This window comes from Orussus abietinus, unplaced genomic scaffold (assembly GCF_000612105.2).
Source record: "Orussus abietinus isolate OABI.00-Male unplaced genomic scaffold, Oabi_2.0 scaffold531, whole genome shotgun sequence".
Classification (NCBI taxonomy): Eukaryota; Metazoa; Arthropoda; class Insecta; order Hymenoptera; family Orussidae; genus Orussus; species Orussus abietinus.
In genome coordinates this window covers 19,276-34,802 of record NW_019394757.1, presented here as the reverse complement: position 1 = coordinate 34,802, position 15,527 = coordinate 19,276, and the positions used below count along the sequence as shown (strand labels likewise).

The 15,527-nt window shown below is 43.4% G+C and overlaps 1 protein-coding gene across 1 annotated transcript; it reads right to left on the bottom strand.

The window, feature by feature from the left end:
* Positions 1–434: 434 nt before the first annotated feature.
* Positions 435–8,438, bottom strand: LOC105702853. The gene is made up of 7 exons (XM_012430755.1): positions 7,977–8,438; positions 6,891–7,906; positions 5,650–6,517; positions 5,223–5,572; positions 4,246–4,618; positions 4,108–4,178; positions 435–1,314 (listed from the first exon to the last, which is right to left on the bottom strand). The coding sequence occupies exons 1-7, from the start codon at positions 8,436–8,438 to the stop codon at positions 435–437; spliced, it is 4,020 nt and encodes a 1,339-aa protein (XP_012286178.1).
* Positions 8,439–15,527: the final 7,089 nt, after the last annotated feature.

Genomic DNA, 15,527 nt, shown 5'->3' with positions numbered 1-15,527 from the left:
CGTCCGGAGAGACTCGCCCCAGCCAGCGGTTAATGTAGAGTTAAAATGCCAACAAGAAAATATCTTAGGGTATCCACGTTACGTGCCGCGTCGCCCGTTAAGACGCATCTACCAAGGTTTATAGCGCTCCTTTAGAGAGCGAGAGAAATATATATATACTATATATCATATATACTATATATATATATAAACCCTAAATTATCAATGTACGTAACAACGTGTGAACAAATGGTACGGGGCGTAGCCCGCGACGCACGGCCGCCCTCCGGGGCCCGTCGCGGCCACCCGCTGCCGCCCCCGACTGCCGGATCCAGCTAGAAATTGACCTATTTAATCTGATATTGCTTAAATCGAGCGAACCGAGCCCCTCAGAGGCAGCGAGCCCCCGACACCGGGGCGTTCCAAGACCCAGCACCGAGCCCGGCGCGCGTCTATCAAGGCGGGTGTAGGTCGCGGTGGTGCGCCCGGGCGGTCAGGATGGCCTTGAGCTCGGACTCCAGCTGCTTCTTCGTCCTCTCGCTGACGGACCGGCCGCCGACCACGGGCTGGGCGGCGGGTCGAGCCGCGGCCGGCTCGGGCCTGGCGAACTCCCGGTTCTCGTGGCTGCGGGCTCGGCGCACGGGCCTCTTCGGGGCCGCGACGACCTCCTGCCGCTCCACCCGCTCCACTCGTTCTTCCCTGGGGAGCGCGGGCCGCTCCGGCTCCTGGTCGAGCGCCAGGGTAGCGCTGGACCGGGCCGCGCGCACCCTCCCGGGCAGGAGGTCGCGGCCCGCCGCCGGGGCCTCCTCGCCGCTCGGCGACGGCGGTAGACTCGCCGGGGGGCTGGCCGGCACCTGGCGGCGCCCCGCCGTCGGGGGCCTCAGGGTGGCGAACACCGGGAAGGACTGGCCGCGCTTCGCCGGGCTGCGGGAGTACCGCGGGGTCGTCGAGCCGCCGCTCAACGCGGCCGCCGGCCTCAGGGTGGCGCTGCCCCCCAGGTGCGAGCCCAGCCGCGGGGGTGGCGAGCCTCCGTCCCCGTGGCTCAGCCGCCGGCCCACCGTCTCCAGGGGGCTTCGGGCCCGCAGATTGGTGCTGCTCAGGGTGAACTCGCGGGGCTTCATCGGGGCCTCCAGGCCGATCGGGGAGAGGCCTAGCCGCGAACTCGAGAGGTTCGTCGAGCTCCGACTCTTCTCCGGTCGCTTCGGGCTGTGCGGCATCAGCGGACTCTTGCTGCGGCTCCGCTCCCTCCCCTTCGCGGCGCGCTCCTCCTTCTTCGCGGCGCGCCGGTCCTCCGGGTCCTTCGAGGTCGGCTCCGTTTTCTCCTCCTGCTGTACCCTGTGGAAACCCCGACAAATTAGTCTAGGTCTTGGGAATTACGTTTTATAAGATCCCGCGGAACCGTCGTTACCGTAACCGTATATGACAGTTGTTACAGTTTGTTCTGAACGTATTGTCAGACTTCGGTTTAACGCTGCTTTCGAACCGATAAATAGGAAATATCTTGCCTACATTGATACCGTTTAATCGTTCGTCAGTAGACGTTTGAAAATGGAAGTATTGAGGATTTCAGTTAGAACTGTTGCTTAAGGTATTACTTCCCTAAATGCACTTTTCTTACCATTTTTTTCAGACTCTTTCAGGGTATTGTTTAGATTTTTATCTACAAAACAAGCCCATTCGGAAGAAAATCGTCTATCTAGATCGGAGGATAATCGAATTTGAATATTGCTTATTTTACAGCATGTCTCCATATGTAACGCGTACATAATGGGACGCTGTGTTATATTTTCAATTTTTATGATGAAACGACTTTTACCATTTTTTTTCAAAAATCGTGACAATATAAAGGAATATGTGTTAGTTGATATTTTAAAAAATTGGAATTTTTTGTCCATCGGGAGACGGAAATAGGGCTATCAGAGAAATTCCGAATTTTTTTGCACGCGCTGAGAGTGGGGCGCGCGACTCAGATGTGGCAACCATGTTCGCGGCAGTACGTGTAACCGCCCGCGATTTGACATTTTTCACTATTGGACTACTGATGCCCCAAACAACGCTGCCACATCTCTGCGCGCCAACCTACGCTTGTGTGCGAGTCTATCAGTTCATGGAATACATGTGTGCGTAGCCGCCCAAGATGTACAGGCATGGACAAAAAGTTCGCTTTGAGGTATAGGAGGGACTCAATGGTCGATACATCCCCCAACGCGTCAACATTTGAGTCCGATTACTAGGGAAGTAATACCTTAACCCTTTGACCACGGAGCCCTTTCGACGTATGGGCGAAATTCATCAATGCGTTCAGGCAATATTGAGCCAAATGTCGGACGCCGTTAGGTACCTTTGGGAGACAAAGGGTTAAAGAAATCTATATGGTACTTGGTAAATGTTTTAAGGAGTTACATACCTTTCACGGATCCACAATCGAGACGGAATACGCGTATACATTTTTATTGTGGGTAAAATTATCTTGTATTAAAAATGCAAACATATGTTTTCGTAAATAAGTATCCGAGAATATTTTCCCAAAGTGAAAAGAGAATTAAGGTGCTAGGAATTATGTTTCAAAATAGTCTTTCGAATAACAGTATTTGCGGTATCAGAGATCAAATATAAGACAAAACGTTGTTTGTTAAATTAGTACTTATCACAACTAATTTCGGAAAGCAATATCTTTTGAAAGATGATAGTAATAAGTATACCAAAAATGTTATTTTCACTTTATAAAAAAAAATAACTCACTTTATTCATCTTAAAAACAGATCTTTTTGCTTTACCAAAACGATTGGGCAGTAAATTAAAAAAATTCTATAATAAGTACTAAAGAATCGTACAAAGAAAAGTATAAATTCCTAATTTTCATATCGGTTGATTCACGAGTATCTGAAATATTTTTCGTACCAATTTTACAAACATTGTTATTAAAAAAACCTGGGTGAAATATTACGTAACACTAATAGGTATCTTGTCGAAAAATGATTGTATGAAATTATTTTGCTTTGCATAGCATTAGCGATGGGAAAGTATGGAAAATACTTTTACCAACGATTGCAAGAAAATGCTGGCTTGTCCCGTGGCTAACACGTGTTTTTGGAGCAAACATTTAATTGTAGCTAAACGTCACAGATGGCGCTGTTGATCCGTTAGAATATAAAAAGTCATGAATTCACGGGATTTCGACAGTTTTACAACGATCTCTTTATCAATACTTTACTGAAACAGCATATGGAACTGTTCAGTTCGTATAATTCTCAACGTAGACCGTACAAGACTTCAACATAAATATAAATGTCAGTAAGGAGACACATCAGCTTATGTTACCACTTGAGTATTCGACATGGTATTACCACCGAAAAAGGTATAGATGAGTTTAAATTTATCGACGTCGATTAAATTTCTCAGCGCCTTTCATATTCATATAAGTGAAACACGTCGAGGAACTTGATCGACGTCAATAAAGATTTTTCTAAATGCCTACGTTGCCGACGTTCGTCTTTCTATTGACAGCTGTGTCGAATTATATTGGGTATTGTACCAAATGGCACACTCCACCTGTCGTTTTCGTACAATAATTATAAAGAAACCGAAGTAAAACTTCAGAAATCCTCTGGATTCATGCTTTCGGGGCCCTAATTGACAGCAGAGGGATCCCCTGCGCCATCTATGATTTCCAGGTAAATTAAATTTTCACTCTGAGACCTCGTATTAGCATCGTTTTAGCATAAAAGCGCATACAACACTTTTTTTGCCTTTATCCCGTTCAAATGCGAGTTTATCGATTACCAGTGTATTCTAAATTGTCGTAAAATTGTCCTGACCCTTTCGATTCTCATATCAGAGCCCTCGATAATTGTATATTGATCGTAATATGAGAGTTCGACGCCATTTTGGTTCTAGTCTGGGCTGAGTTAAAAAATCCAAATTTTGAACGTGTCAGGACAATTCTTAGATAATCAGGAGTGATGTGTCAAAGTTTCGGACAGTTTGGTCCAATATCCTTAAAAAAAGTGTTGTATTCGAATCGACTGATTTGAAGGGGGTTTCACTTCACCTTAAAGCTTCAAAATGTTTTCGGTACAAAACTCAAACTCAACCGAGTTCCTCGATGAAGATTTACTATGTACGTACCTCCTTATCTCTTGTATCATCTCGAAGAACTGGGCTTTGCTCTTGCGCCTCCGCCTCTGTTCGTGCTCCTTCTGTAACCGGGGATACTGTGAAGAGTACTGTGATTCGTTGACATCAAGTGAAGCACCGAGTACTTACTCGTTTTACACTTTTCTGGAAGAGAGACGTGATCTGGCCTTGCCTAACCGTATGGACCAGTTCTCGAGCCGCATGATGAGGCGAAACCAACTCAACGCAGTTGATGAACCTGTAGAGCTTCTGCGAGAAGAACATGACGTTGCGACTACGCCAAACCGAACTTTTAGGCCTGTGCCTAAGCCTTGGCAGTGTGTATCGGTAGAACAAATGTTCTCCAGCAAGAATGATGGCACCCAGAATCACACCTAGGCCCAATAGACAAAAAACTCCTGCCACTGAGGCCACCCCCAGAGGTCTAGGTTGTCCCCCTGGTACTGGCTCCAAACTTGCATCCAAGCCTTCTTGACCTCTGATGCATGGCAGTCCTCCATACCTATGTCATTTTAACAGAACTCAGTTAAAGAATGAATTGGGGAACCATTGAGAGATTTTATTCACAACGTGAAACTACTGTGGTGGTAGATCATGAATTAAGAGCAGAACCGTTTCCGGGTTGTTGGCTACCCAGGAGCACAAACACTATCGTTGCCCTTATTAACTTTAATATTATTTAATTAAAACTTTGATATGCAGTATTTACAATTATATCTATATATACATAGTTTTAAACAATTATGTAAAAGAAATATTTTTCTTATATTACTGTTAGTAGTCAAAATTTGACATATAATAAATCGTCCACGGCCACCCCTGGATCTGATCGTTCAGGTGCGGGGACACCTTTTGCACCCCCGCCAGGAACGACCCTGATTAAGGGATTTAAAGCCAAGTTGAAAGAGCATAATGTCATTTATCCCTTAGGTTTTATTTTGTTTAAAGCTATTTTTTTTTAGGCAATGAATTATGAATTTGGATTAGATACTCAGGTATTGATGTTTCAGATCCTTAATTGTCTTAACTTCGAGAAACAGTGAACCATCGATATATTAATGCATTAATGTTTAGCTTCAAATTAGCTTAAATAGTGAGCAACTCACCATTTCTCCTGAAGGATATCCAGTAATCCATTACTCGTATAATTTGCAATTACTTTTGATATGCTTTCCTTGAGAGGATGACCTTTTGTTAGAGCCACAGCATACGTGTCCTCATTGATGGTATCTCCAATCTTTTGCAGCCGACAACCAATATCAGTGGCACGATAATAGTCCAGAATAGGAGTGTCGGCTATGAGAATATCCAAGCTGCCGTTTTTCAATCGGTCTACGCCTTCAGCCACATCCGATAAAGAGTACCTTGCCATATGGGACCATAACTGTGGATTGGCTCGTTGGACATAATACTCTGCCGCAGAAGCTCTTGGAGCCCCAACGCGCTGGGAAAGCAACTGAAAATAATGATTGAATAATATATTATATTAGAGATATAAATTCAAACGTCTTCGCGTCGAGATCTTCTACTCACACTCCGATCGTGGTAATTGCTGACAGCTGAGTGGAAAAACAAACCAGCTATCAATGCAGCAATGTTCGCAGTGTAGGAGGCTACGAAGATGACGGAGAAGCCACCCCAAACGTTAATTAGAAATTTATTAGGCCAAGATTTAGGTGCTTTAAAAGCGACAAGATGTCCGCAAAGAAGACCCCACATCACCCAAAGTGCGGAAGCTATGGAGAAGTTTTTGCTACGCTGTCTGCCCCATGGATTGAGTCCAAAAGGACTCAACCACTCGTAGGCTGCCACTGCCATGGCAGTTATGTTCAGTGACGTGAACACCGCGATCCATAATTCTGGACTAAACGGCAATAGGAAGGCCAAGAGAGGAATTTCGGACCTTAGCTTTGGGGCAGCTAGGAAACTCACACCGCTGAAAAAGTATGGTGTGGTGAAGTCGATTACTTCTGCTCTTGTTGCAGACACACTCATCGGCGCGAAGGCTAACTGAGCACGGCCAGAAACCAACTCTCCCACAACACCGTTCCACTCACCGCTTCTTCCGTTCCTCTTACCGAACAAGCCGTCGTTTGCTACATACAAATCAAATCTGAACTCCAGCTCACGCGCCACTAATGACAGCAAATCCATAGTTAATCCATAACAGCAGACGATGCTATCACCCTGCCGGCAAGCTAACCCTCGCAAACACTGACCCTCTTGTAAACTCGTTACCATTGCGAACGGTGGTGCCAATGCTGTCACGATCCTGTAAATTGGCATTCCAACTTTGTCACCACCTTGTTCCAAATAAGCTGGGACGATTCCCCCTCCGGGCCAAATAATGGTGTCAAGACGTACTTCTTTTCCACCTTTTATCGTTCCAACTTTCGTCCACCTACAGAAAGATTGTAAATAATAAGTAGATAACCTTTTTACCAAATATCTGATAACGATTGTTGAAGGGGATGTCAACGTGGCATCTCAAAAGTCAATCGTTCGTGAAACTTTTCTCCGAACTGAGTGTACCAAATTGTTTCCAATTTTACACCATAAACATGGAGGCCATAAGGAAGGTCCTGACACTCCATATTTCATTTTTTAAATACCTACAAATTTTTAAGGCATTAAAATTGCGTGAGTTTCAGGACCTTCCTCATAGTCTCTATATTATTGTTGTAAAGTTCGAAACGATTCGGTACACCCAATTCGGAAGAAGGTTTCATAAACTTCTTTAACATCACTTTCATATCACCTTAACGAAAAATTACCTAAGTTGAGTCTTGTTTCCGGCAAATTTTATCGCTTGTAGGTTTAACAAATGGAACTCCGCCTTGTCCCGAGAAATCTGTCGTATCGCCTCTTTTAACTTCTCCGACAGAGTTCTGGAAACGTTTTCTCGTGCATCGTTTGTTAGAAATTTAGCGTTCGGCTGAGTGAAGCAATCTGGCATGAAGTATTCCTTTATCTGAGTGTCTCGTAATCGACTTAACTGTGGTTTCAGCTCGGTCATCACGTGATCCAGAACTCTGGACGTTTCCCGTAGCATTCGATTCAATATTGAATCACCACTTGTGAGTCTCGTACCAACAGGCCTTAATGCAAGCATTCCTACCGGCATGAAATTTTTCGAATTCATTCCTCTATCAGCAAACTTCATTTCTTCGTCGTCATCGAACTGGAATACTCTATCCTCTCTTTTCCTAATAATTTTCTCACTCTGCCATCGAAATTCCTGCAATTTGTGTACGTCACTTGCAAAGTTTGGTAACGAGTGCAAATGTATTTCTTTTTCTGGCATCGAATTTGTATTGTGATTGTTACTTTCCAAAGGTAACGCAGTTTCTCCACCAGTAATCGAAACACGATTAGAGTGTAAAACATGTGGATTCATTGGATTTAGCTCGTTCGATCTGAGTTCTGCTTTAAGATCCAACCATAACCAAAGAAACCTTCCCGATAACATGTCAAATCTGCTAGCCGTTGCAAGAATCTTCCGTGCATTGTTTAGGTCACAGCACATGACGAGCACACCACCGCTTCCACCTTCTTCCGCGATTCTTCTTAATCTGAAATACAGCGTTTTGTCCGTTGCTGGTAAATGAATTATTGCCCTGGGGGTTAACACCGGTCGATCAGACTGTAACAAATGATGTATCGGAAGCAACGTAGTGTCTACCAATAGAGTAAACGCATGCCAGTTAGCCTTGTGCATCAGAGCAGCGGCAGCTGCTCCTACTTCTTCCGAGCTCGAGCCTAAGCGATTTTCGAAACGCCCTTTCCTCTCCTGGAATTACAATATCATGACGTGAAGCGAAAATAAACTCACCAAGATATTGAACAAATCGAGTAAATACCTGCTGAAGGAAGTCACGATGTGCAAAGGGAAGCCACAACGTAGGCAGATTTACAGAAGTGGCAGCTGTTACCAGAAATCTGGCAGCGGATCCTCCACCGATCACTACGCTAAGTAAGGTCTTTCCACCACTGATGTTCAAGCAGAACTTGTTCAACAGCGACAAAGGATAAGAAAGCGAGTCCGATATAGGCATCATTCTCGCTTCCACGAAAGATACTTCCATGTCTCCCTGAGCAGATTCCAGTCTGACCTCTTCCCACATTCTTTGCACGTCTGCCTTGAACGGAGCTTGAGGCTGCGTCAAACTCACTACTAAGCGCCATGGCGAACGAGAGGTCCTCGGTCGACTTTTGGTTGCTCTCGCAGCCTTGTTAGATTCCGAGGTGCAGTAGACGGGCCAACGAATGACGACGACGATCAGCAATAAAGGAACTACGATCCCCAAAGAGGACCCGCGCATTTTAGCGCCAGCCTCTTGGATCTCCTCCGGATCTTCCTTCGTTGGACCCACCGGGCCTATGCCATCGTCTTAAAAAGTCACCCTATAATAAGAATCCCCTTTTAACACAACATACCTTTCCATAAACTTCAAACACGACATTCTCGACACCCAACCCCACATCTTAAATTCAAACCGTAACAAATAAAGTACGCTAATCGTGACTCTCCGAAGTAAACGTCGGTCGACGATCTCCACCGCCAACTAACCCCATTTCGCACTTCAAAACACAGGTCCATTCGCCTGGAAGCGCGAAATGTCTTAATTGAATACCGAGTGACGCACGAACCGGGCGGAGCGCTTATCGAGGCCCTTGGTAAATAATTACCTCCCCGGGGTGCGGAACAATCTTAAGGGCGCAGTTTGCCGTGACTCGACGACGCATAAGCCGCTCCTGGATGGTCGAGCACTTTTCCCGCGCCCTGGGATTTACCTCGCAGAGTTCGGGCTCAGGAAGTCCGGCAGAGCTCTCGGTAGGTCGTCACCGCGATCGCTCCTCGTCCACGACATAATAATGGTTGCGACCGGTCGATCGGCTCGGGGCAAAATTCCGGCCGAGATTCGGGGAGACTCCGAGAAATCGGATTAAGGACACCGTGGATCGGCCTGCGGGTGGAGGCGGGTGGAAGCGTGCAGGGCCGCGTCGTCACTCGCACCCCTTCGGGCGTCCCGTCCCGTGGGTGGCGGCCATTTTCGGCGAGCCCCTCCCTTTAAATTTCACCTCTATACGCGCGCCACCCGCGCCACCCGCGCCCCCCTCCGCCCCGCGCCCGGACTACTTGACGCGCGCGCCGCCCCGCGCCCCGCGCCGCACTCTGCCACCACCGCGGAGACGCGTCGGACGGCAGGATCAAGGAGGAGCCTCTCGGGGCGCACTTTTCTCTTCCCATCGCTCCACATTTTTTTTTTTAACCTCGAACGATTGGTTCCATTCGGGATGATCGTTGCTCGGCTTTTCGGTCAACTCCGAGATCCAATGGATTCGATTACAGCTCTCGATGAGTGGAGAGGATTTTCGGGAGTTTTATGAAGGGTCGTATAGGATAGCACCACTATATAGCATGATGGAACTCCCCAGGCTGGTGTCTGCTTTAATGGTTCCGCGTTTATTTTCGATCCACCAGATTTTTGCCCCTGCAGAACACCGGTTAAATTTCGAGGAACTCCGAGCTTTTTACCGGATTTCAATAGGGCCCTGGTAGCATAGAATAATTTCTAAATATTTCTTTGTAATCTTTGCTAAATATCTCAAGCGACAGATTTTTTCAGATTTCTTGTAGATTTCATTCAAAGATGTCCGAAATATTTATTGAAAATCTCAATGACATATTTAGTTTCAATAATTTATAAACATATGTAGAAATTTTTTTTAATTTATGAACATATAATAAAAACGCATTTTTTTACTTCACGATTATTATCGGACACTTCATTTGGTATCAAAAACACGACAAATTGTTGTAATATTTTCGTCCCGCTAATTCAATATGGGAGCAAAACGTGTGATTTTGATNGATATTCGTTAAATATATAGAAAATATAGGATAAATATTTTGTGCTACTAGGGGATTTTTACTGTATTTCGTCCGTAGATGTAATGGCTAACCGGATATCCGGTTGAACATATGTACAGTTTGCTGTTGACTGACTGCTAACGACCTGTGTTAGCAATCTAGTTCCTGATAGAAGTCTGTGGGTGGAGCAAATATTACGCTAACAATCAGTAGGATTTAGTTGAAGGTGAATTATCTGATTTTCCGAGACTTCAAGATACTTTTGCGGAAGCAGAGATTTCGTAGTATTGTAGAGAATTTTCTAAAAAGCGATCGCGTAGTATTTCTTTCTGAATTACCCCGAGTGAAACGATTACTTTCTATAAAAAAAGGAAATCTCATGGTAATAAGATTTCTATTTGCCATTATCAACGAAATAAGTTGTAGAGTTGATTGAATGAACTAATACAAATTTGATTCGATGTTGAATTTCCTTGAGCTCATCTTAATCAATCTTTTATCATTCATTGTCATCAGATTTTCTGTATTTAAACGTCTTGGAATGAAAAGTTAAACACTTCAAACAGTGAAACACTTTGGAAGAATTAATAATGTTTTTGTACCAAAGTAGAATTTAATAGATTTATAGTCAATCCGATGCTTTATCTCAAAACTTTATCACTTATCGATGAACTCAGTTTTGCATCAAGTTGGGAGAATATTTATTCGCCATTAATAATTTTTCAATGTTCATATCAGATATCAAGTTCTTTGAGTTAAATTCACCATTTTATCCAAAAAATTTTATAACTTCCCTTAATATGTTCAATACCTGAAGCCCACTTTGTGCGTGGATATATTTTTCGCAAAATTATTTCCCCTCGATACAAAATTGTCAACGTTTGTCTCGCATTCCTGGAAAATAAATTTCGCCGGAGTCAAAGCCATTGTTTATCACGAAATATTTGGATTGCCGCAAATAAATAATTTCTCCTAGAAAGTAAATTTTACACTCGATCTAACTTACGAAACACGACTACGTGACAATAATATAATCGTTACATAACGTTTGTAACATGTAATGTAACGTACATATATAAGTAAGATTTGTATTACTATGTCCTATGCAGCTGTATAACCCTCCCTAATAGCACAAAATATTTGTCATATATTTTCTATATATTTAACGAATATCGTTCATTTTGTAAATATTTACTAGACANAAATTATTGAGACCAAATATGTCATTGAGATTTTCAACAAAATTTCGGACATCTTCGAATGAAATCTACAAGAAATCTGAAAAATCTGTCGCTTGAGATATTTAGCAAAGATTACAAACAAATATTTAGAAATCATTCTATGCTACTAGGGCTGTTATAAAACGAATAGTGTAACGTATACATAACATACCGGTAACATGTTATATGTTATGTTAATATTATATAACTGCAATGCTTACAAGTTTGTAACAATGTTACCGAACGGGAATAATTCGACGTTATATGACAATAATGTATCTTTTGAATAAAATTCGTTACATATCGTGTTATTCCAATGTTATGTAACTGTAACATAGTATGTTTGGTGGGCAGGTATGCACCGGCAAACGGATATTCTCAAAATTGATAACTGCTTCAAGTACTTTGAAATTTATTTACGATCAAAGACACTTTAAGGCCCCTTCTCATTTTAGAGAACAATTGGACCATTTTGATCTTCAGCGATTATTTAAGCTTGAAAAAATATTACAGGATCCCTGAACTTTCAAGGGCTTAAAAAACTCCGAGAAGGGGTTCAAAACAAACACCCCACCGCCCTGGTTCGGTTCAACGATACCCCAGATTCCCCTCATTTCTCGAGGTCACAACAAGAAACCGTCTGAAACGTTCATCCGCAACCTTCTACCCCACAGGGACCACTTATTTCCCGAAAGAAAATCCCATTCCGTTGAACGAAACTCGATAAAGAAGAGATTCCTTTCCTCCCTATTCACCGTTCAAGAAAATCAAGATGGCGGCCCATGTCGGTCAGGTGACCCATCATAACCTCTTTCAAAGAATTCAGAAGTTCCATGGAAGCCCAGATCCCATGTCAGCGCTTGAAGCTTTAAAAGTTGGCTAATAAACCAGGAGTGGGGGTAAAAAGAGATCCCATGTGTTAGCCAACGGTATTTTATATACGAGAGAAAGAGAGATGCATATAGAAAGGCGAGTCCTGGGTGTTAGATAAAGAAAGAATGCAATCCGCTATATGTGCCCATAATTATGAAAGTGGTCTAAGTCATGTATTTTTTGTTTCGAAATTACATTGAATTAATTTCGTTTGAAATAATATGGCGTGAAATAACTGATAAACTCATTTTTTTTTTTTTAATTTTGACTTAGACCACTTTCATAATTATGGGCACATATATGGCCGTAAGATTAAGAGAGACGAAGAGACGATTACAGCGCCACCATCCATTGGCTAACACACTATTTATCGAGCAGCAAACGTCCGTATTTTTCTGGGCTTCTATGGAGACTTATGAATTCCTTGCCTCTTTCCAGGGTTGGGTAAATATAATACGTCCTGTAATATACGTGGTTTCTACCGTAACGTGGTGTACATTATAACGTATAATACGTCCCTAGTTCTCTACGCGAGCGCAAAGTACATTGCGCCCTTCCCTTTTCAAATAGAAAATAACAAATCCAATTAGAAATTTGTTATTAAACAGGGTTAAGTCGAAAGAATTTAAACGCAGACGACAAATTAATGATTTCTTACCAATTTTTACGTGTTTATACTTACGCTAAAGACGTTATCTCGCGAATACCATATATCATGGAACTGTAGAATCCACCATATGGAAAACGTAAAATTCCAAACAATTTCTAATACAAGCGCCAAATAAATTAATTGTTCCTTAAAATATTTCCGTGTTTACATATGTGTTAAAAGACGTTTATAACCTAGCAGAAGCCGCATATCGTCCAGCGGCATTCTTCATATTGGACAGGTAATTTATACGTTTTCTACGATTTTCTCCGGGAAACTAATTGTTACGTGATGTACGTTAAAAAGCTCGAAAAATGGGGAATTACCCTGCCTCTTTCCAAACATTCGTACTTTCATTCCCGAAAAAATAATCCCTTCACCCGACAAGCGGTTTCGCTGGCGCGCCGAATTACACGGCAGGGTAACCTCAAAGTCAACTCGGAATGCCCTCGAGGAAAACGTAGTCTTCCTTCTTCCCGCGCTAAAAGGAAACCCCACGGCTAGTCGTGTTTGTGGGAAGCATTACAGGGTGGTTCTCCGGTTAACAGCCTCGGGGCAGCGAATCGTCTAAATCCGCCCCTACTTAGAGGCACCGCTCTGCGCGCCGCAATCCGTTCAACTCGCCCCCTACTCACCCTCCCACTCGGCTGCTCCGAGCTGCTCCGAACTGCTCCGACCTCACTCGGCCCCACACAGTCTCGCGCGGCTCCGGCGCACACTGGCCCGCGCGGAGAACCTCTCTCCAGCCCCTACACCCGGCTACACCCAGCTACACCTATGTCCCACGTGACACCGTCGACAGTGGTACTCAATTTCCGGGAACGGCGGGCAGTAAAAGGGAACCGCGGTAATGAAGCGGGTCGAGGCGGCCGACGAGCGTCCCGACGCTCCCGCGGATGGCCCGGCTCTGATCACTCTCGGGACGGCGTCGTTAAGCGCAATCGTGAGGAGGTTTTTTGTCGGCCGAGCTGCGGCTTTTTTGCCGGCCGGGCATTGATTGCCGTCGTAAAAATATATAAGGGACCCTCTCCGATGTATATAAGCGACGCCCTTTCGCCCTTTGCGGGAGATACGTCGGTATTCTTCCTAGCGCCCTATACAGGGCGAGTCACGTGCGAGGGTGGACCGAAATCGAACCTAGATGACTGTTCGATACGGTTAGCCCTTTATTGCTACCGGAGGTAAGGAACCGTCGCCGGGGGGTCTTTCTTAACGCTGGAAAAGATAAAAGATGAGGTTTTTATTCCTGACACGAACTTCTATTTTTGAGGCGATGTGAAAGGGTCGGTCTATATATGTAAAACGTCCGAATGTTTGTAAAACATTTCCTCAAACTGGGTGCACCGAATACAGGGAATTATTTCTCTATTTTCACTAATGATAAAAGAAAATGAAATCGGTTAATAAGGTAAATCTAATCCTTATCAATTTCTCGAGCATACAAAGTGGAGGGAATTTATTCAAATTAAAAATCCCAAGGTTATATTCCAGAAAAAGGATTCGGTAATTTAATATATATATATTTTTTTTAAACTGAAGGAATTAAATAGATCTGCAATACATGCGATCCTTTTAATGGGATACAAAGCAATTTAATACGGATATTCTTTCCCGCAACTGGAGGTTAAAGTAGAAATATGGTATTCCTCTTTCTGAAATTTTCACCGTAAATCAGAGGACACGTACTAAAGTAATTCTAGAACAGTTGTCCCACTTAACACGTTCCCTGCCGCGTGGGGCGTATGCGCCCCACGCTGAACTTTCCGTTCAAACCATTTGGTATTATCATTGTAAAATGAAGAATTTTTTAAAAATTCATTATGCAATCAATTATGGGCATATTAATACTATTGCGGATGCGCTCATTTGATCGTGAACGGAAAGTCTTCAAAAAACGGTCTGGCAGGGAACGTGTTAAGGGAACAAGACTATAATCAAATAATTTATCAATTTTTACTCGCGCATTTGAAAGTAATGTTTATTTAATACAAAATAGGTTGACATCAGCCGAAAGAAATATCTCTTAGTGTATAAAAACATAATGGGAAATAGAAATGTACAAAAAAGTGTTCGGGGAATCTAGCTCGCATGTGTAGAAGAAGAGACCCACTGAGAAGGATGAATTACCCCGAAGAAATGACATGACGTCTTTTATTTTTCATTCCTAAAACACCTTGGGGTCAAAGAGGATGATCGTTAAAGATGACAGGGTCTCTTCTGCGACCAAGAGTTCTTGACGGGATTTCATAAATGCGAGCTGCCTCATTCACTCCAATTTCCCTAGCTTTCAGAATATGAATGGCTTCTTTCAGATTTTCTTTTGACCGCTTCTCTCTGATTTGATTACTTCTTCTTATATATTTTGTCAACATCAAGATGAGGTCACACCTTTCGTAAGCTAAACAATATATGTATGTAGTCATTAGATAAGCAGAACTTTAATTTTTAGATATTGAAATTATTTTAAGGTGAAGTGAAACACGTCGAGGAACTTGATCGGCGTCGATAAAGAAGATTTTCCTAAATGCCTACGTTGCCGACGTTCGTTTTTATATTGACAGCTGTGTCGAATTAAATTGGGTATTGTACCAAATGGCATACTCCACCTGTCGTTTTCGTACAATAAATATCAAGAAATCGAAGTAAAACTCCAGAAATCCTCTGGATTCATGCTTTTTGGGGCCGTAATTGACTGCAGAGGGACTCCCTGCGCCATCTGTGATTTCCAGGTCAATTAAATTTTCACTCCGAGACCTCGTATTCCCATCGTTTTAGCATAGAAGCGCATACAACA